Source organism: Acinonyx jubatus, chromosome C1 (assembly GCF_027475565.1).
Source record: "Acinonyx jubatus isolate Ajub_Pintada_27869175 chromosome C1, VMU_Ajub_asm_v1.0, whole genome shotgun sequence".
NCBI classification, from domain to species: Eukaryota; Metazoa; Chordata; class Mammalia; order Carnivora; family Felidae; genus Acinonyx; species Acinonyx jubatus.
This window is the reverse complement of record NC_069381.1, coordinates 46,993,276-47,016,787: the sequence shown is the minus strand read 5'-3', so window position 1 is coordinate 47,016,787 and position 23,512 is coordinate 46,993,276. Positions and strand designations below refer to the sequence as shown.

General features: G+C 35.2%; 1 protein-coding gene across 6 annotated transcripts in view; it reads left to right on the top strand.

Moving 5' to 3' along the window:
• The window catches only part of OMA1 (OMA1 zinc metallopeptidase), an 80,126-nt gene that overhangs the window by 15,812 nt on the left and 40,802 nt on the right, over positions 1–23,512 (top strand). For all 6 annotated transcript variants that reach the window (XM_015072342.3, XM_015072340.3, XM_015072341.3 and 3 more), the window contains exons 4-7: positions 834–1,007; positions 1,107–1,214; positions 3,790–3,918; positions 8,267–8,341. In XM_015072342.3, coding sequence (XP_014927828.1) covers positions 834–1,007; positions 1,107–1,214; positions 3,790–3,918; positions 8,267–8,341 — 486 coding nt within the window. The remainder of the gene's footprint in view (positions 1–833; positions 1,008–1,106; positions 1,215–3,789; positions 3,919–8,266; positions 8,342–23,512) is intronic.

The window sequence follows — 23,512 nt, the reverse complement described above, 5'->3', positions numbered from 1 at the left end:
TTCTCATGAATATAGCTTCAGAAAGTGTGTTCATACAGTGGCTAGTCCTACTCTACATGGTGTAGAGAAAATGACATGCCTGTTCTAAAATTTGAGTAATTTCCTATCATTCTGTGAATAAAACACTTAAAATTAATGAAATGTCCTTTTTAAAAAAATTTTTTTAATGTTTATTCATTTTTGAGAGACAGAACAGAATTTGAGCTGGGGAGGGGCAGAGAGAGAGGGAGACAGAATCCAAAGCAGGCTCCAGGCTCCAGGCTCCAAACTGTCAGCATAGAGCCCGACGCGGGGCTCAGACTCACTGACCTCAAGATCATGACCTGAGCCGAAGTTGGATTCCTAACCAACTGAGCCACCCAGGTGTCCCCAAAATGTCCTTTTCTTTTTAGAAGTTTAACTTTTTTAATTAAGTATAGGGTGTTTTTCTAGTCAGTGGGTTATGAAAGTAATTTTCTTTTATATTGTTCTTCCTTATATGAAATCTTTGTTTCCTAGGCAGTATTTTGTTTTCTAAAATATTTAGGAAAGTAGAAATAATATTTAAACATTTTATTTGTTTATAGGCTAATAGAAAAGATGAAAGTTTTACTTCAACCAATTTATATGAAAAATCTTAGTTATTAGAATTTATTCCATTTGTGAGAAAGCACATTGCCTTTGCATGAATAATTCAAATTTAAGAATTGAAGTGTTTTGTATATGTAAATTTTTACATAATTAAAAATTAAAATGTTCAACAGTAAGTAGCCATTTAACTCTTTATGAAGCAATATAAACATTTTGCTGAGCTAAAACTCTCTTAAAATAAAGATGACTTTTTAATCTTTCAGTGGATGGAAGAGTTTAAAAATGATATGCTAACTGAGAAGGATGCCCGATACCTAATGGTTAAAAAAGTGGTTTATCATTTGATTGAGTGCAATAAAGATATTCCAGGGATCTCTGAGATCAATTGGACTATTCATGTGGTTGATTCCCCAGATATAAATGCCTTTGTGCTTCCAGTAAGTAAATGTTCTCCCATCTAACTTTAAATCGTAAATTTAATATCCTTGTTTTTTTAAGGTGTTCCAATTACTTACATTATTTTCTTTATGGTGCAGAATGGACAAGTGTTTATCTTCACTGGGCTTTTAAATAGTGTAACTGATATTCATCAACTTTCCTTTCTTCTGGGCCATGAAATAGCACATGCAGTACTTGGGCATGCTGTAAGTACCTAGGATGAATGTTCAGTTGTTGAAATAACTGCTTTGAAGTGTGCAAGTTAAATCTTGTAAAACTGAATCTTTTCAGTTTTCTTTTTCTTTAAAAGATGGTATTTTAGTTTTTAGCAGTTGACTTACTCTGTTACCTGAAAAAATATGACTGGCTAATTTTGAGAATTTTCATGGTCTTTAGTATTTGATACCTGAATAATTAGTGTTTCTGTTAAGTACTATTTTTATCAGCTGTCTCTTTTGCTAAAAAGTAATTATTCTCAACCTCTAATTATTTCAAATTAGATTTTAAACTCTCCATAATTATTAACATACTTGTAATCTAGTCTGAAAGTTAACTATATGAAAGTGATATTACTATTTAAGTGGGTAAATCAGTTTTCTTGCTTTTTTATTCATTCTCAGAAGATGGCTTGGAGCATCTCTGAAAATCTCTAGAATGATATGCCATATATAATTAATGCAGAGTAATAATAATGATACCTTGCCATTTTACAGTTTGCTGAGCTTTTAAATACATACCTTCTCAATTATAATTTTAATACCATCCTCATTAAGTATGTATTTAATATCCCTACATTATATATGAGGAAACTAATGTTTAAAAAGACTTGGAGTAACATGAGTAATGTGGTCAACTGGCCAACTGGGACTTTAACCCAGGTCTTCTGTTTGCAAATCCAGCCCTGCTTTCTTTCACCACAGTTACCTGGGTATTGGCAGCCTTTTTTTTAATGGATCATAGAATTCAGGTTGATTTACGGTTCTGTGAATACACATCTGTTTGACTTGGTATGAGTACAAAAAGCTAATGTATTTGTTTATTCATATATTTATTTTTATTAAAAATAAGTATATTTCTTTTGTCCACATTAACTAGAGAGAGGTGTATTTTCTGTTGAAAACATGAAGGTAAATAGTGAAAGGATTGTGAAATGTTATGTCAGAAATGTAAGTAATGTTAACTTTAAATGGAAATGCTAGTGTTATTAATCTCCTTAAAAGTCATTTCAAATTCTGTCTATTCCTTAAAGTACTAGTAAGTTGAGGTGGGTCACAGTTGTGCTTTTCTGAAGCACAAACAGTAATTATCTCATTTATTTCTTCTGATTATAGAAAAATATAAAAAAACATTTTCCTTAAATAGATCTATATAAGAATAAATCTAAGCAATCGAAAAAGCTTGTCTTTCAAGAAAAGACTTCATAACTGCAAAATCAGTTTTGGCCAATTTTAGCATTTAAAAGATACTCATTTTACATACACCTTTATTTTTCTGGCCTCTAGTTCACTGTCTCATTCAGCATATTGTTGTCATCTCTGTCAGTGCAGAACACTAATTAGATAAGACATAAAAAGAAAATAACAGTCTTAAAAATTGAAAGTAGTTATTAATATTTCTTTGTAGAGGCCTTAGACATCATCAGCACTATATTTTCTCTTTTAGCAGTCTCCATGTTTTCTTCCTTCCACAAATACATATTTAAAATTTTTTTTTAGTTTTCTAAGACTATGTAATGGATAATTATATTCTTTAATAATTAATAATAAGGATTTTCTCTTTTATAATGACTTCATCATTTGTAGTGTTATTCTTTTGTGCTAAAATAATTCCATAATTGTTTTTCATGACACACAGTTTGTATAATGAAGCAAAGAATGCTTTGTGAGGACAGATTATATTGTTACGAGAAGTGTTCCGTGTGATTGTTTTTAGTTGTCAGCCATGTTTCATACGTTCAAGTAATGATTCCTGTATTAGCATTTATTAATCATCTTTAATGGGGAATGTGAACAATCCGGTGCGTTAAACTTGTATTTAGAAATTATTACTTAAAACAACTATTTTAAGTAAAATTGGTTAGTGCTATAAATATAAAACTTTATAGAACTCAATTTCCTAGTGAGAAATACCAGAGTGGTAAAATTGCAAACTTGCATAAATGAATCATACTTCATATATTAGGTCATGAAGTCCAGAAGTTTTTTACTAAAAATAAATTTCCAGTCTTTTTCTGAATTTTTCTTGTTTTAACTATTTCATATGTTAAGCAGTGTTTAGTCTATCCAAAGGTATAAGGTATAAGCATAATGAGCACATTTATTTCCTTTAAAAAATTTTTAACAATAACATTAGAAACTAAAACTTCTGGGTTTGATTCCTTGTCCTTTTACTAATAGCTGTGTGAATTTTGGCACCTCTTTTAGTTTCTCCTATCTTAGTTTCTTTATAAAAGAGGGATAGTTGTACCTATCTCACAAGATTATTATGCTTGTTAATATAAGAACTATAGGTTAGTGAACTTCTATTCATATCTATGAACCTGTCATTGTATCTGAGTGATAGTAAGTGGTTCAGTACATGTTAGTCGAATGAATGTTTATACCTGTAAGCAAGGGATGGAAAGAAAAACACACAGAAGAAAAAGAACATGTGATCTTAGTTGGTGAAGGTAAGTTTAAACATGTAATTATTTAATGTGATTACACATCATGAACTAGAAAATCTAAGGTTACACTGTCTTAATTTATTAAATGTAATTTTCATTATTTTGATTATTCTCAGGCAGAAAAGGCTAGCTTGGTTCACTTACTGGATTTCCTAGGTATGATTTTTCTCACAATGATTTGGGCTGTTTGTCCTCGAGATAGTTTTGCACTCTTGGGCCAGTGGATACAGTCTAAACTGCAGGAGGTAAGTGTGAGACAATAAGTTGGATTTTTAAAGGTATGTGGTGAGGATATTTTAAAGATTACTATAAAGTAACAGATACAAGAGATGTTTTCACGTATCATGAAATATAGCTACTAATTTTTAGTCATATGTTTTCTCATTTTTAGGGGACATTCTTAAAAATGAGCATTCAAATTAGAAAATACTACATCTTTTAAATGATGGAGATAGATGGGTTTCAAGGGCATAGCAGTTTTTGGCTAACATAATATTTAGGGGCAGAGTGTTCTATAGTTATTGGTCTTAGAGAAAACCCGGTCACAGATCCTTTCTTTCCTTTTGTCACTTTACCTTCAAACTTTTCACTTTTGTCTCTCATAGTGACTGTGGTATACTTTCTGGATGACTCTCCCTTCTCCCAAACGTTTGCATTTTGATGTAGAACTCTTAAAACCTGTAAATTTTTATGGGCACAGAATTAGCTAAAGCTGCTTTACCATCCTCATCCTCTTACTCCCAGTTATACTAAGATTACCTGCACAATAGTGAAAGGATAATCTTACTAGGTGCTTGTTCACTTTCATTTCTAGTACTTATGTATAATGGTGTTCATGTCATAAAATTTACTGAGGCCCGCATTTTGTTCAAAACACTTCACTACTGAAAGTAGGTCTTGCAGTTTTGATAATTGCTTTGTTAACTATGATTAATTATTTTATTTTACATCTTTCTTCACATGTTTCCTCTTGTCCTGGGAGGTTTGGTTATTCAGGAACAATCTGTTATTTGTTTATTTAATGATTTGTGGAGCACCATCATTGTGCCATCTGGGTACTGTTTAAATCTAATGTGTAAAATTCTTTGAGACAAATTGCTTTTGAAATTGGATAACTAAGTCTTTTATTCAGTGTTACCATATCATTTGGCTGCATTTATATTGAAATAAAGGCTTTTAAAGGGGAAAAAAAAGAATGGTTGTTGCTTAGGTTATAGGATTTCATATTTTGAATTTTATTTCCATTATGTGTCGGGAAGTCAAAGGAGTTAATGTAGTGTTTACCCCATTTATCAATATATCACTTTTTTCTGTATTGGAATCTGAAGATTTTGTTATAGGAAATATAACTTGTGGCTGTTTTTTCTTTAAAATAGTTGATGAAGGGGTGCCTTTGTGCCTCAGTGGGTTGAGCATCGACTCCTGATCTCAGCTCAGGTCATGATCTCACAGTTCAAAGTTCAAGCTTCAGGTCAGGTTTTGTGCTGATGGCTTGGAGCCTGCCTTGGATTTTATCTTTCCTTCTCTCTGCCCCACCCCACTTGTGCTCTCTCTGAAAAAAATTTAAAAAAAACTTGATGAATCCTGCTACTTCATATACTAATTAATAATTAAACTAAAAATAAAGTGATTACTTCTCTTTGAACTTTTCTTCCTTAAATCAAGCCCCACCCCCACCCCCATGATTTTGGTGATGGGGAAATGTTTCTTTCTCTAGAAAGCCTTGTTCCTTGTGATTGAAGAGCAGGAGGGGTTGCTGATAGTGAATCATTAAAGAGGGGGAATTGCTGACATTTATTTGCCAGAAAAAGGAAGAGATGAAGGAAGAAGGAGGGGCCTTTACATAACCAACCATTGGGGAGTCCTCTATTTTTGTAATTTTAAAAGATTTAGGTATAATGTAGCAGCCGTCATAGCGTGCTACCAGGTATTAATTAGTAGTAATTACAATAGCTAATATTTATTGAATACTTACTATATGTTAGGCATTAGGATAAGCACTATAATTATGTCCAGAGGTTAAGAATACAGGCTGTGAACAGATGGACTTGTGTTTGAATTTAGGCTGTTAGACCTAAGTTCTATACTGGGCAGATTACTTCACTAATTATAGGTCTCAGTTTCTTCATCTATAAATGGGCATAATACTGGCTACTCAAAGCACTGTTGTTGGTTTAATGATACATTTAAAATAGGACCTATTTTTTGTTTAAGTTTTTATTCATTTTGAGAGGACAGGGGAGGTGCAGAGCGCGAGAGAGAATCCCAAGCAGATTCCACAGGGTCAGTGAGAATCCCAATGCAGGGCTTGAACCCACGAACCTTGAGATCATGACCTGAGCCAGAATCGAGAGTCGGATTTACGCTTAACTGACTGAGCCATCCAGGCATCCCTAAAGTAGGATCTCTTAATCTAAACACTGACATTTTGGACTGGATAATTCTTTGTTGTGAGGAATTGTCCTGTGCATTGCAGGATGTTCAGTAGCCTCTAAACATCTACTGTAAATATCTGACCTCTACCCACTAGATGCCAGTAGCACTCCCCCTGCCCAACAGTTGTGATGATCATAAATGTCTCCAAACATTTTTATATGTCCCTGGGGGACAAAATCGCATCCAGTTGAGAACCAGTGATTTAAAGCACTTAGCACGGTACCTAGTACAAAATGAGGACTCAATAAATAGGAGTTATTATCATTTGCTCATTTTATCCAGTCTGCAACTCTAGGAGGTTGGTCCTGTGCTACTCCATTTTACATATGATGCTACTGGGCTTAGATGGGTTAAACAATTAGCTGAGGGTTAACAGTTAATAAGTGTCAGCATTTGGACTTAATGTAAGTTTCCATCCTCAAAAAAAAAAAAGCCAATGTTTTAAACCAGTTATACTATCAGTAGACTTGATGGACCCCTGCAGACTGCTCATTGAGAGTGAAGACACTATATAATATAGTTCAACAACCTAAAAAGTCATGATCGAGAAGGAAGAAAGTCCTATCTCATGGTTATATACTAGATTGATTATATTATTTCTAGACATCACTGACATGTAGCTACCTCTGTGAAATTGTTTCCCCTATTAATAACTCTGTTCTCAAAAGTCCTGCTTATTGATCCATCTCCTACAAATTTTAGTACTTACTGAAAATTAGAATTTAACTGGAAAGCATTCACATAAATACAAGTAATTAGGGAAGTTAAAGTTACGATATCTATTTGTATTTTTTTATTGAAGTTGGAAGAAAATTTCATTTTCCTAACTAATCAATACTTAGAAAGACGGAGTTAAGATAATTTATCAAAGAAGGAAAATTCTGCTCTCTGGTTAATTTTCTAACTGAAATAAATTCTCTAGTAGTGTCAGTGGTTATTACATAGCCATATTTTTTCAATTTTCTTTTAAAACTGCAAGGTCAGAATGTTCCTTGGCCATAATAAAAGCTTGCGTTAAGAAGTTTTCTTAGGAAATCCTCTCCTTTCTTAAAATTCATGTTATGTCACTTCACTTTTAGGCTTTTTCATAAAAGCAAACATACTCTTTGGATTTCTTTTGGTTAGTGAGAACACGTTCTAATGTAGGTCTTTTGTAAAAGCAAAGTAGCATAAGGCAAACTTTTGAAAGAGGGGTATACCTGTATAGTAGTAACCCCTCCCCCAATATTATCCATAGGGCTGAGGGAGGGTGGGATATATTCCCACCACTGGTTTCCTAAAGCCTCAGATAGTACCATATCCTATTTACAGTATGGGTTTTTTTCTATACATACATACCTATGATAAAAGTTTGTAAGTTAAGCACAGTAAGAGATGAATTGTTCTATAAATAGAACTATTATAATATACTGTAAAAAAAAGTTACATGAGTGTGGCCTTCTCAAAGTATCTTACTGTACTGTATTCACCATCTTGTGATAATGTGAGATGATAAAATGCCTATGTGGTGAGATAAAGTGATGTGAACAATGTAGGCACTGTGACGTGGTGTTAGGCTGCTATAGACCTCTGACAGTATGTCTGGAGAACCATCTGCTTCCAGATCACAGTTGAGCGGGTATCTCCAACCGTGGAAATTGAAACTGTGGGTAAGGGAGACTACTGTACTCTATAAAATACTATAGACTCTCTAGAAGTCTGTAGGCCTAATTTTTTATGTTTTTAAAATATTAATATCTGATGGAGGAAATAAAGACTGTACTTTATGTTTTATACCATGGTGTTCTTTCTTTCTTTCTTTCTTTTTTTTTTTTAAATGTTTATTTATTTAAGAGAGAGAGAGGCAAGCGAGCACAAGGAAAGGGCAGAGCAAGAATCTCAAGCAGGCCCAGCACTGTCAGTACAAAGCCTGAGGCAGGGCTTAAACTCACAAACTGTGAGATCATGACCTGAGCCGAAATCAAGAGTTGGATGCTTACCAGCTGAGCCACCTAGGCGCCCCTACCATGGTGTTCTTTAAGTGTCAGTCATCGCGAGCATAAAACCTTTATCCTAGATACTCCATGAAATTAATTTTAAAAATCTCACTTTGTTACTTATTTTGTTGTGAAATGATAAATATCCTTAATGAAACTTCTCCTTCTTACTTCTTCTTAGTACATGTTTGATAGACCATACAGTAGAACTTTGGAGGCTGAAGCTGACAAAATTGGACTACAGCTTGCTGCAAAGGTAAAATGTTTAGTAGTTGAGACTACACAGTGTCCTTCACACAGTAAAAGATAAATACACATTGTCTTAATGAGCTGTGGTATGAGGAGAGAATGAGAGCTGTATGAAATTTTTCATTAATACCTTTTAAATTTGTGCCCTCTGTAAACTGATACACTATCTTTATTTCACTATTCTCCCTTGTTTCACTGATCTAAGAAGGCTTGAGTAAAATAACGTAAGACTATTTTTCCTCCCCTCAGAGAAAGGTTTATGCTATTGTAGCTATGATCCCAGATGAGCAGATTGAATTTTTACCTTTTAAATAAATGGTAGAGGAGCAGACTTATTACTCTGTGTCTTTGAGATTATTTTTGTTGCAGCCAATGACTTACATTTGCTAGGCACAGAGAGCAGCCCTGGGCCTTTACTATGATTTAGGTTGGCTTTGTTCATGTCTCCTTTACAGGGTACTTCATGTCTGGCTCCTATTTTTATCATCTGTGATAACTGATATTATTAGTAGTAGAATTTAATATTAGAAGTAAAACTGCATTTTTAAAGTGGAGTAAAAACAATGCCACTTTGTACATTAAATTCAAATTGTATTTGATCTTTGTTGAGTTTCCAGTAGTTATTAAAAAGTCCTAGGTATAAAAATAAACTATTATATGAACTTCTAGTTAGTTTTATGGATTTAATTTCATAAATGAAGATACTACTATTCACAAAAGCAAAAGTAGTTATTTGAATGTTACGTAATAAGACTTAAGTGAATTCTCTGACTACATAGATTAAGAGGTTCCCAAATAGTGGACCACAGATTGGCTATAAAGGTAAGAGTGTTTTGTGTTCTGGTTAAGAAATCTTGGCCTATTTCAATAAATTGTTCCTGTTTTATTTCCAAGAAGCTTATTGTTTTATTAGCTTTTTAAAATATAAAATGAGGAAGAAGTCAAGATAATTTTTTTCCAATGTGGATATCTAATAGCCTCAGGACTGTTTATTGAAGAGTTATCTTTTTCCACTATTCTTGAGTGTCTCTTTGTCATAAATGTGGGAGGCTATATAGGAGTCTATTTCTGGACTCCCTGTTGTATTCTCTTGGCCTCTTAATCTGTCTCTGAGCCAATACTGCATTGTCATGTGGCTTTGTAGTAAGACATGATACCTGGTAACTTCTGTCTTCCAGTGTGGTTCTGCAAGATTGATTTGGCTATTCTTAGTCCTTTTCCTTTCCATATACATTTCAGAATCACTTTATCAAATTACATGCCTGTATAAAAATACGCTTGGAATTTTGATGGCAATTGGGTGAATTTGGAAATAGTTGACTACTGTCAAAAATATTGAGTCTTCCTGGGAAGTGTGGGTGGCTCAGTTGGTTGAGCATCCCACTCTGGATTTCAGCTCAGGTCATGATCTCAGGGGCATGCGATTGAGTCCCACATCAGGCTCTACACTGACAGAATGGAGCTTACGTGGGATTCTCTTTCTCCCTCTCTCTCTGCTCCTTCCCCGTGCTCTCCCTCTCAAAATAAATAAACACTGAAAAAATAATATTAAATCTTCCAATCCATGAATGATATATTTGTCCATTTATATGGATATTCTTATAATTTTAGTGATGTTTCTAAATGTTTGTGTGTGTATGTGTATAGGAATTATACATCTTTTGTTAGATTTATTGCTAAATATTTGACATTTTAATTGTAAAGTGTTATTTAAAAAATAAACTTCATATATAGAAATGCACTTTATTTTTATAAATGACCTTGGATCTAAAAACCTTGCTAAATCCACTTAATTCTGATAGTGTGTAGATTCTTTTATATTTTATATATACACATTTATGCTGCCTGTGAATAATGACAGATTTAGTTCTTCCTTTCCGGTCTGTGTACTTTCTGTTTTTGTTTTTTTGTTTTTTTTTACCTTATTGCAATGGCCGGAAACTTTAGTACAATGTTGACGGTGAGCACCTTTGTTTCTTCATCACCATTTTTCACCATTCTGATGTCTAAGTTGTTTTTCTTTTAATCTGACTTTTTAGAAGAGTTTCCCTGCTATTTCTAATATGCTAAGAGATTTTTTAAAATTATGAATAACAAATTTTATCAAATACATTTTTTATATTGATTATATCATTTTTCTCCTTTAATCTCTTAATGTGGCAAACTATATTGATTTTTTTTTACGCACTAGGACAACTTTTATTTTTGAAGTAAACCCAATTTTATCAATAATATTGTTCTTCCAATATATTACTGAAGTTGGCTTGCTAATGTTTAGCTTAGAATTTAGAATGTTTTATCTGTATTCATAAAAGATAATGGCTTGGCCTTTTCTTTTCTTGTAATGTCCTGTCAGGTTTTAGTATCAAGATTATGTTGGCCTCATATAATGAGTTGGGAAGTGGTTTTTTCTTTTCTGAATGGAAGAGTTTGTGTAACGTTAGTGATATTTATTTTTTAAATGTTTGGAGATTTTGTGGGTAGAAACCATACAGATTTATTGTTTTTTAAGTTTATTTATTTTGAGAGAGAGAGAAAGAGAGCAAGTGAGTGGGGAAGGGAAGAGAGAAAGAGGGAGAGAGAATCCCAAGCAGGCTCTGCACTGACTATGTGTAGCCTGACACAGGGCTCTAACTCACAACTGCGAGATCATGACCTGAGCCAAGATCAAGAGTCAGACTCTTAACCAACTGAGCCACCTAGGTGCCCTGGGCCTACAGGTTTCTTTGTGGGATGGCCTTTAGTTGTAGATTCAGTCTCTAATAGATATAGAGCTACTCACATTTTTCTGTTTTGTGTCAGTTTTTATAAGTTTTGTTTTTCTAGGAACTTCTGTTTTGTTTAAATTTTCAACATTATTATGAACTTTTCTAATATACACATATATTTGTGTTTTGTATTTTTTATTGAAGTATAGTTGACACAATATTACATTAGTTTAATGTATACAAGACAGAAGTTCTACAACTCTGTATTTTATGCTCACTGTACGTGTAGCTCCATCTGTCACCATGCGATGCTGTCACAGTACCATTGACTATATTCTCTGGTATATCTTTCATTCTGTGACTTATTCATTCCATAACCGGAAGCCTGTTTCTCCTGCTCCTTCATCTATTTTGCCTGTCCCCTCACCCCTCTCTGCTGCCAGCCATCAGTTTGTTACCTTTCCCATATATGTATTTTTTAGAAGTTTATTTATTTTGAGAGAGAGAGAGACAGCATGAGTCGGGGAGGGGCAGAGAGGGAGGTTGAGAGAGAGAATCCCAAACAGGCTCCATGCTGCCAGCATAGAACCCAACGTGGGCTTGAACTCACTGAACTGTAACATTTTGACCTGAGCCGAAACCAAGAGTCACGGACACTTAACCGACTGAGCCACCCAGGTGCCCCCCTCCCTTACTATATTTTTAATGTCTCAAGGATACTGCATTCCACAGATATATTTTATTTATTTTTTTAAAAGTTAATACAGGGGCATCTGGATGGCTCAGTTGGTTAAGCTTCCAACTTTAGCTCAGGTCATGACCTCACAGTTTGTGAGTTCCAGCCTCCTGCTCAGAGCCCATATTGGACTCTGTGCTGACAGCTCAGAGCCTGAATCCTGCTTTAGATTCTTTGTCTCCCTCTCTGCCCCTCCCCCACTCACACTCTGTCTCTCTCTCAAAAATAAATAAACATTAAAATTTTTTTTTAAGTTAATACAGTTTTTAAATATATTTTTAAAATGTTTGTTTGTTTTTGAGAGAGAGACCTGACAGCACAGAGCCTGACGAGGAGCTCAAACTCATGAGGCTGGAACCCACAAACCATGAGGTCATGACCTGAGTGGAAATCAGACACTTAACTGCCTGAGCCACCCAGGCGCCCCAAAAGTTAATATATTTTTATTTCAGGAGTTTCACATGTTGTGATTCCTCCCACTGCCAACCACCTTGGTTCTTCCAAAGTTTAAGTAGTAATTTTTAAGTCAGCCCTTTTTTTAAAAAGAAGTTTTGCTCAGTCCATAGTTCTTTTAGTTGAGCTTCTTTGATCTCCACTTGAATATGGACATGTTGTAAAAATTCTCCAGCTGTAATATTTGGGATCCAGTTTATTCAAGCAATTTTCCTTAGGGCCATGCTTAGGATCTGAGTAAATAGATCTGCCTAGTTCTCAATTTCAGACACCCTCTAAACATGAATAAGTTCAAACCATATTTACTCTTAAACTGTCACACCCTAGAATAGTACAGATTGTTGGAATGTGCCAATACCTAAGATTAAAATAATTTGACTGTTAGCAGATCTGTTTCATAGTTTCCACAGATAACACACGTTTCAGGATGTATATTTTCTGTCATTGCCTTGTAGTTCATTAATCTTACTTTCAGCTGTGTCCATTATGGCATAAACTCATCTTTGACTTTTACAGTTTAGTTACTGTATTTTTCCATTCTAGAATTTCCACTTGATTCTCTTTTATAAATTTCAGTTCGCTGGTGAAATTCTGTTTTGTCATAACTTTCTTCATATTTTCTTGAATATGTTTATCATAATTTTTTTAAACCTTCATGTTTGTTAACTATTATTTTTATTAACTTTCGGTCTGTTTCTTTTGTCTGTTTTTTGCCTTTGGTCTTGTTTCTTGGTATGCTTGCCCATTTTTTATCAAATTCTGAACATTTCATATAAACAGTACTTTTGGCTCTGAATGATAATTTATTCCATCACTGAGGATTCTGCCTTTAGTCTGGAGAACAACTAGAATAAAGCGGATTCCTTCAGCCAGTCACAGCCTGAGCTGAGTCTTCTTAAATTTCAATTTGCTTCTACTTCACCTTCATTCATAAGGATATTACTGTCGGGAAGTCTACTAAAGGAATGGAGGATTGACTAAGTTCCTTCTCTGTAGTGGTTTTTGAACTTCAGTTTTTTGTTCTGCCAGCACCATGAGGATGTTGAAATCTCAGTTTTCATCCACTTTTTGTTTTAAAAAGTGCCCTATGCAGCTTTAGAATTCATAGGCGCCTTGGTGAACTGGCATCTGGTGTTGTCTTTGCCTTCCTGTCTTTCAGATCTTGACTTCTCAAATTTGGCTGCCTCATCAAGCCTGACTTGTAAGTTTTGACCTTTAGTCCTGCTGGATAGCCATAAGCACTCCTTAGTCACCTCTTTCTGCTTGGATTTCTTTTGAGTTCTGCTAGTTTTCTTAGCCTCTGGCCCTTCACTCCTTAGAATTTAACAGATTTTGCTGAAAACAAGAGCAACACACGGATAAGCCTCCTCTCCCTGAGCTTTCCTTCTTCCTAGGATTTTGGCTTTTCTAGTATTGGCTAACTCAGTAACTCTCCAATACCTTGGAACAAATATTATTTATATTTTATCCAGATTTTCTTTTTTTTGTTGTTGAAGTAAAATTGGCATACAGTATCCTATTAGTTTCAGGTGTATATACTATTGATTCAATATTTTTATACGTTACAAAATAATCCCCATGGTAAGTATAGTTACCATGTTGCCAGTTATTACAGTATTACTATATTTCCTATGCTGAGCATGATATCCCCATGATTTATTTATTGTATAACTGAAAGTTTTTACCGCTTAGTCCCTTTCACCTGATAGATTTTCTAATTGTGTTTGATAGGAACATTGGTCTGCTATAATTTATTTACTCCATCACTGCTAGAAGAGGAAGTCTCTTAGTCTTTTTAATAGCGATTCAGTATTCTATAATGTCACTAATTCATTTAATCATGTATCTATTAACGAGTTTTGGGGTTATTTCCAGAGTTTTTCGTTATTGTTTAAATTGCAAATAATACTGCATTTGGCATCCTTATATACATATCCTTATGTTCCTTGTGCTTTTCCGGTATTGCCTTTTTATTTTTAAAAGATACTCCCGGGGTACCTGGATGGCTCAGTTGGTCAAGTGTCTGACTCCTGATTTTGACTGAGGTCATGATCTCACAGTTGTGAGATTCAGGCCGATAGGCCTCTGTCTGCATGGGGCATGGAGGCTGCTTAATTTTCTCTCTCCCTCTTCCTCTGCCCATCCCCAACTCATACTCTCCCTCTCTCTTGCAAAAAAAAAAAAAAAAGATACTCCCAGTTATTACAGAATGTTGTAGCAAATCTTACCCAGTGACATATCAGAATGCCTTTTTTTTTACGTGCATATCAGTACTGTTTCTAGTATCTTTAATTTTTGTTAATTTGGACAAAAAATGGAATCTCATAGCTTTTAATTAAAAATTTGCATTTTCTTGCCTAGTAGTAAAGTTGAGGATGTTTCCTTTTTATTGGCTATTTTATTTCTTGTTTTGAAGATTGCCTTTTTTTAAATGTTTTTCTCAGTAGATTTTAAGAATACATATTCTAGGCCCCACTTGGAAATTCTCAGTCAGTAGCTAGATGATGAGACCCTGAATCTAAATGTGTTTAGAAACTGCCAAGTGATTCTGCTGTCTGGGCAGGTATGGGAATTACTACTTTGAGTGATCAAATGCCAGTTTTGTGTTTTTGGGCGACTTGGTAAGTTAAATTTTCTGTTTTATTTAAGAAAGAAGAATGGAATTAGAGAGGTTAGTAAATATTGATATTTTTTTGATTATTTATAATATGGAAGCCATACATTTTTTATCCAGTGCATCTGGATAGAAAACTATCATTTCACTTTCTAAAGCACATCTAAATATTGTATTGTGGAGTAGATGACCTTTTGCCAGTTGTGATATTATATTTAGTTCAAAGGAGAAAACGATATTGCTACAGATGTTAAGTCATGAATACATAGTGATACAGGTAATATCTTTGTTATGGAGCACTTGGGATATAAAAACGCCATCTCTGAGTATAAGTATTTTTTTCCTATCCAAAGGGAGAAACCTCAAATTAAATAGTTTAAGAACTTCAAATATTATATTTATACTACATTTTAAATGTATATATTTAAATATGTTTTTATATATTAAATATAATATATTAAAATAATATATACTATTAAATATAATATATTAAATATATTTAAATATAAATATATACTACATTTATATGTCACATTTATTCTGTGACATCACCTGTTTAGATAATAACACCATTATCTGCCATTTCATAATACTCTTTTTTTTTTTTTCCAATGTTTATTTTTGAGAGAGGGAGAGAGCATGACTGGGGAGGGTCAGAGAGAGAGGGAGACACAGAATCTGAAGCAGCCCCAGGCTCTGAGCTGTCAGCACAGAGCCCAACGTGGAGCTTGAACACAGGAACCGTGAGATCATGACCTGAGCCGAAGTCGGACATTTAACCAATTGAGCCACCCAGGAGCCCCAATACTTAACGTATTCTAATAACTGAGCTTAAATTTTGTGTGTTGTCTAACCTAATCCCATAGTAGCTCCATGAAGTAGTTATTATTATCATTATCTCCGTTTTATTGATAAATGAACTGAAGCTCAGACAGGTTAAGTTACTTAAGGCAAACATTTTCAGGTACTGGACAAGAGGCAAGACAGGACTGTGATTCTTTTATTTATTTTTTATTTTTTAATGTTTATTTATTTTTGAGAGAGAGACAGAGTGCGAGTGGGGGAGACAAAGAATCTGAAACAGCCCGACGTGGGGCTCGAACTTACAGACTGTGAGATCATGACCTGAGCTGAAGTCAGATGCTCAACCGACTTAGCCACCCAGGGACCTCGTGGCTCATCTTTTCTTAACAAACTTTGTTTTTGTTTTTTTGTTGTTGTTATTGTTTGTTTTTTGCAGAGCAAACATTTTTAATTGTGATGAAAGCTAGTTTAAGGAACCCAAGGAAACTCTGCCAATTTCTGGGATGAGCTTCCTTCTGATGCTTTAACCCATAAATTCCAACTACTCTTGCAGCCCTAAACTCTTGTCTTTTAACTCCATAGCTGAGTCAAACTTACCATGTTCTCTGCTTGGGTTCTACCCCCTTACATTGTGGTCAGGAAAATGCCCCCAGGCCAAGAGAGCAGGAGCAAGTCTGGGGATCACAGTACATAGTATTTCCCTTTATGTCAGGAATCAGTCTTGCGGCGCTTGGGTGGCTCAGTCGGTTAAGCGTCCGACTTCAGCTCAGGTCATGATCTCATGGTTTGTGAGTTTGAGCCCTGTGTCAGGCTCTGTGCTGACAGCTCAGCGCCTGGAGCCTGCTTCATATTCCATGTCTCCCCCACTCGCACTCTGTCTCTCTCTCAAAAATAAATAGACATTAAAAAATAAAAAATAAATAAAAGAATCACAGTCCTGTCTTGCCTCTTGTCCAGTACCTGAAAATGTTTGCCTTATGTAGTCTGTAAGGCAAATGTCCAGCTTTATGGTTATTTATAGTGGGAGGACGAATCTAGTACCAGTTACTCTCATGGGTGGAAGTGTATATCCCCAAATTTGTAATTCATGATTGTCCATCCATATTTTATAAGATGGCACTAAGAAACTTTTCAGAAGCTCTGTGTACATAGTTTGGGATAGTGGACTTCACTGTAAGATGATAGGACAGTGAGCTAGCTCTTTCTTTGGGAACTTTCATGTGGAATATATATAGGCTCTTTTTCTTGGCTTTTCAAGTGTCTTTGCAGAAGAATCTTGTAAAGCTAGCTGTCATTGTTTAAGGGTTAGAAAGGGAGAGGGTGGTGGGGTTATTCTATTCATTGTGGAGTCTCTTGTTTAATTCTCTATTTGAACCTTATACCTCTACCTTTTTTTCTTGAGTACCAAATACTGAACCTTTCTGGAATCCCCATGATGTGAAGGTATCAATCATCTGCCAATGAAGCAATGTAATATAGTGATAATTAGTGAGCTCAGGAACTTGACTGCCCAAGTTTGAGATCTGCTTTGCTAGCTGTAGAGTACTAACTGTGTGATCTTGGGTGAGTTTTTTATCCTTTCTAAACCTCAGTTTTACTCATCTATAGGATAGGAACAGTAATAGGACCTACATTATAGAAGTAATACAATTAAAGTCCTAACAGCACTAGTCTTCTAATCATTTATATTTAAACATATGCCTATGTTTTGACTATACTCAGAAAAATTAAAACCAAAATACGGGGCGCCTGGGTGGCTCAGTTGCTTAAACATCTGACTTCAGCTCAGGTCATGATACATGGTTCGTGGATTCGAGTCCCATGTAGGATTCTGTGCAGACAGCTCAGAGCCTGGAGCCTGCTTCCAATTCTGTGTCTCCCTCTCTCTCTGCCCCCCCCCCCCCCCACTCACGTTCTGTCTCTCTCTCTCTCTAAAATAAATATATGTTAAAAGTAAAAAAAAAAAATTAAAAAGAAATCTACCTGTTATTTACTCTATTACACAAGTATCTCAAACCTAATATAGTCATTGTATCCCTAATTTTCCCTCACATCTACTTCTAGTCTTCCTTCTATACCACCTTCTATTCAGTTGCTTTTGGAAAAAATTTAAATTCCTCCTTAGTACTTCCTTCTTCTTTATCATTCACATGGAATCTTTCATCACATGTCAGTAGTTATGCCTATAAAATTTATCTCAATATGTTTCTGTCTCCGTCATTAGCATTTTACCCAAACAACTGTCCCAGTCTCATGACAGCTTTCACTGACTTCAAATCGTATTCCCTTCCACTTTGCCATAAATAAGAATTAGGTCTAGTTAGCTAGGATATTCACTTTCTCAAGGTGAGACTTAAGTGGACACTGGCCAGCATTTGCCACCAGATTTTTCAGATTCTGGGTTGGCCAACCCCCGACTATTGATTGGCACATTCTTTTTCATATTTGTTAATACATGCTAATCATCTTCTAGGATGTAGGGTTACATAATACCTTGATGAAGGTCAGAATTTGAATTAAAAAAAAGACATTCAATAAATGATTTTTATGCCTTAAAGTATAATGATAGAGATACACAGGATCCCCTGAAAGAGTAGAGTAGAGATGTCACATTAGTGAGGGATGAGAACTTGGCCTACAGATTAGACTGAGGAGATATTTACAGCAGACATCTGAAAGCTAAGTAGTAATTATCCTGATGAAGATGCTAATGGGGGTGCTTTTGGCGTGGTGGACAGCATGTTCAAAGGCAAAAGAAAGGATTGCTTAGTCCAGGAGTTAAAAATTCAGTATGGCTAAAATGTAGATAGAGTTCAAGAGCACCAATGTCAATAGGTAAAACTGAAAGGTAGAGCCTTCTTTGTTAGCAGTTCTCAGGATTTTATATCTTACCCAGCATAGTGGTTGGGATCTTGGACTCTGGAGTCAGACCGACTTGTATTTGAACTCTTACTTTCTTTGCGTAATTGTAGACAAATCACTTAACCTTTTTGAGACCCGTTTTTAGTCTGAAAAATGGGAATCACGACAGTATCTACCAAAAAGGGTTATTATGCATGTCCTATTCTTGATTCTTATTTGTGACTTATATCCTTTCTTTGAACATTGATGAATCAGACTTTCTTGACTTCTTGCCACTTAATATTCAAATCACAGAACATAATTATCTTATTCCTAATTCTGTCCTTATTAGGTAACCTTCTGATTATAACGTGGCTTCCTTTGTACCATGCCTAAAAGAGAGAGAACATGATGGCTTGAGGACACAAATGCTCTGTGCCCTTGGTAGTTTTGGCAGTTAGAGTTATTGCAGCAAATTAATAAGGTGATATTCTGCTTTTCTATCAATCTTGTGAACTTGGTTAATGGGAACTGTTCCTGTGAGATGGATCTATTGGTCATGTGCTGTCCCATTAGATTTATGTGATTTCAAGGTCAAGGGCTAAACAGACTATGGAAAATTCATTAAAATCAAGTTACTCAGGAGGCCTCTTTGAAAATAGGCCGCTTGTCTCCCCTTTTTTATTGCTTTGTTATTGGGTGTGAGCTTATTTTGTATATTTACATTTCTGTGGTTTTAATTTTTCATTTATAAGACATTAAATTTATCATTATATAAATTATCAAAAAGGCTAATACAGGGTTGGTAAAAATTGGTTGGACTAAGGTGTGACTTAATCACAGAATAATAACAAGATGTTGGTTACTAGCTGACAGTCAAATTAAGTCTTTGATTTTGTGTGTGTAGATTTATTTGTCACTGTAGAGGTAATTTGACACTTGACACTCATTTACAGAAATGACTGATTTCACTAACAGCTAAATCATTTTTATTTTTAGTATCTGTTTCTTAAATATGAAAAAGGAAACATTTTCTTTTAGTGGTTGTAATGCAGGAGTGAGCAGCCTTTTAGTAGACCACCGTATAGGGTTGTTTTTGATGGTCACAGTGATTAGAATAGTAAAGATTACTGGTGTTTAATGGGCATGCAGGAGTGAGAGATGGCAGGGAGGTATCTTAAATACTCTATAATGGCCTGGAGAGCCCTCCATAGGGAAGAATTGTCTAGCCCCCAAAGTTTTTAACTGCTCCTGTTGAGAGATGTTGCCAGATGAGTTCTTCAAGTAATATGGATAACTATGCACATAGCACCATCTAGTGACAGAAATAGGTAATAAATAAAATCGACTTTAAATTCTAAACTTTCTGTAAAATAATAGGTTAAAGTCATAGACTTTTGTAGCCAGAAGGAAAGTTGGAGATTATCTAACCTTACCCTGTTACAGATAGGGAAATTAGGTCCAAAGAGGTAAAGCGGTTTGTCCTGTAACATACACCTAGTTAGGAAGAGCCCATGCTAGAATCCAGGTCTCAGAATTTTCCAGGTTAGTAATCTGAGCCTTTGTTATAGCAAACTGACTATTTTTGTTCTATTTGGGTTGATACCTTAGATGATTTGTGTGAGAAATCACACAAAGATTTTAAGATGATTTGCTTAGTGATTTGTGTGAGAATAGAAACCAGTAAATGAGAACATCTCATTGACTAGTGTGTTATAAATGTCAATTTTCATAAAGTATACATACATCATGCTTTACATCTTATTTTGAACCTCATTGTGTTACCTGAAGAAACAAGACAGGCTTTTGCGTATTCATTTAATTTTTTAGTTGCAGTGATTTTAGCTTTCAATGTTGAGTCTTATGATAAAACTTTATCTAGGATAGGGAAAATATGTACATGAAAGTTTATTAAAACCTTATTGTATTGATTGAGGAACTGACATGTCAGCAGTCAAAAGGTGCAAAAAACATTAAAATGAACTGAATTAAAAAATGTTGGAAATCTTTCTGTTTCTCTTAGGGCATATAACATAGTTTTAATAAGTCAAGGTTTTTTTCTTATTGTTTGTTTTTGTTTTTAATGAGAGGAATTGGCAGATACTGAGAATGGTTTACCTGAAACCATTGGAAAAGAGCACTTTTTAATTATTGACTAGAAAATGTTGAGACAAGAACTGGGTTCCAGATTAAAGTGAGCTTTAGAGAGTGATGTCATCAGAAGTAATGGGAAAATGAATGTATGAAAGAGACCGAAATGAACCAGTTTCCTGGTAGTTGATGCTGACATTGATGACAGTTGTACTGAGAACGCTGATGATATTGACAACAATGGCGGTAATGTTAATTAACGTCTCTGTTCTGGGCACTGTTCTGAGTGTTTGCATGTGTTAATAACTCTTTAACACATGAGGTATAGGTGCTATTATCATCCTCATCTTACAGATGGAACCAAGGGATAGAGCAATTAAGTAACTTGCCAAAGGTCTCACAGATAGTGAGATTTTTCTCTTCGAGGATAAAGGTATGTTTGTTTCTGAAATGGAACTTTTTATAATATTTTAATGCACTAGGAACAATTTTGGCTTTCTGTAGCACTGCTCCTAAGATGACCATTTCGATATTTGTTTTGGTGCCTTTAAGTCTTACTTTAAAATAACCTCAGTGTAGGGGCGCCTGGGTGGCTCAGTCGGTTAAGCATCCGACTTCAGCTCAGTTCACGATCTCGTGGTCCGTGAGTTCGAGCCCCGTGTCGGGCTCTGGGCTGATGGCTCAGAGCCTGGAGCCTGCTTCCGATTCTGTGTCTCCCTCTCTCTCTGCCCCTCCCCCGTTCATGCTCTATCTCTTTCTGTCTCAAAAATAAATAAACGTTAAAATAGCTTCAGTGTATTCTTCTACCTCTGAGGAATCCACCCACCCTTTTGTCACAGTCCTTTGTAATATTATCTCACATGACTGTTTTACCTACCACGTGTCTGTGTGGAATACGGACGAGGATGCCAGAGGGACTGGGACAAGTGTACGGTGTTAATGGCATTCTGAAAAATGACTCAGAACTGCTAATGTCAGACTTCACTTCTTAGGATTATGGCTGGCAAGAGTTTTATTCTAGAGTCTAGGTGAATAGAGAGCAAATTTTAGAGACACTTTCATCGTCACATTTCTAATGAAAGCTTTGGCTACAGGTAGGATATACTAGGTCTAGGTTTATTTATACATTTTTTCTGGCATTGAACATTGGGGAATGTTCAAATGTAAGAATAGAGTACTATTGTACTCTTATGAATATCATATCCCACTGAGTTTCTAATTGAATAGTAACAAATTTGTTGTCAATTAATATGTCCCTTAATGCATATTCGTGCATATTGGTATTATAGGCTGAATTAAACTAAATCCTTGTTTAGTTATAAATTTGTAATACCATCACTTATGACCAAACCTAACATCCTGCAATATTAGTTGCTCACCAGGGGAAAGTAAGAGTAGAAATAGTACCCACTGGGTTCTGGGTTCTGGGCTCTGGGCTGAATATTTTACAAAAGTTATCACATTTAATCCTAATGATCCACTGCTTTAATTTCATTTTTACAGATGTATCTGAGACTCCCAGAGACTAAGTTATTGGTCCAAGGTCACAAACTTTTTAACCAGTCTACTTGTGTTATGTTACTTTCAGCAAATTGTTTGACCTCTGTGGGCCTTGGTTTCTTCATCTGATCTGTAAAATGAGTGTAATAGTACTTAACTCATAAATTTGTTATGATGATTCAATGAGTTAATATTTGTTATATGCTTAGAACAGTACTTGGCATATAGTGCCATGTGAGTTATTATTAGTCAAAATAAATAAGTGCTTGTTTTAAAAGTGTTTATTTTTGAGAGAGAGTGCACATGTGCATGTGCAGCCAGGGGAGGGGAAGAGAGAGGGGGTCAGAGGATCTGAAGTGGGCTCTGCGCTGACAGCAGAGAGCCTGATGCAAGGCTTGAACGCACAGACCGTGAAATCATGACCTGAGCCAAAGTTGGACGTTCAACGGGCTGAGCCACCCAGGTGCCCCGTAAATAAGTGATATTTTGAACCTGGTCTTTCTGTTTCTAAAACCTGTACTCTTCTCATTATGCCAGTATAATGCCTCAAAAATTATTCCAGGACTAATATATTTCACTGAAATATTTTATATATTTCACTGAAGTATTTTCTTATTTCCCTGGTCAACTGTGACCATTACTGGTTTTAAGAGTTTTACATGTCTAGAAATTATCCCATCTTTTCTTAATATACTTCCAGACACTTGGTAAACACAGGTTCCTTACTTTGTCATAGTTTTTATTGAGGCAAGTGAATTAGATTTGTGATGGGCTGAATATTTTTAAAATATTTGTTTCGATCTATGATTGTCACTTTTTCTCTTTTTTTCTTGTGGCAAGAACATTTAACCTCAGATCTACCCTCTTAACAGATTTTTAAGTGTATAGCATAGTACTGGTAACTATAGACTCAATGTTGTACAGCATATCTCTAGAATTTATTCATCTTGCATAACTGAAACTTTCTACCTTTTGAATAGCAACATCCCATTTCTTCCTGTCTCTTGCCCGTGGTGACCACAATCTACCCTCTGCTTCTGTGAGGTTGACTATTTAAATACCTCACCGAAGTGGAATCATGCAGTATTTGTCCTTTTGTGAGTAGGCATATTTCACTTAGTGTAATGTACTTAAGGTTCATCCATGTTGTTGCATATGGTAGGATTTCCTTCTTTTTAAATTAAAAAAAACTTTTTTTTTGAGAAAGAGAGAGAGCACACGAGTGGGGAAGGTGTGGAGGGGGGCGGGAGAGAGAGAGAGAGAAAGAGAATCCCAAGCAGGCTCCACCTTCCACAGTCATTTCTTTCATATAAATACCCATAAGTGGGATTGCTAGATCATATAATAGTTCTTTTAATTTTTGTTTTTAGGAACCTAAATACTGTTTTCTGTAGTGGCTGCACTATTTTACATTCTCACTGACAGTGTACT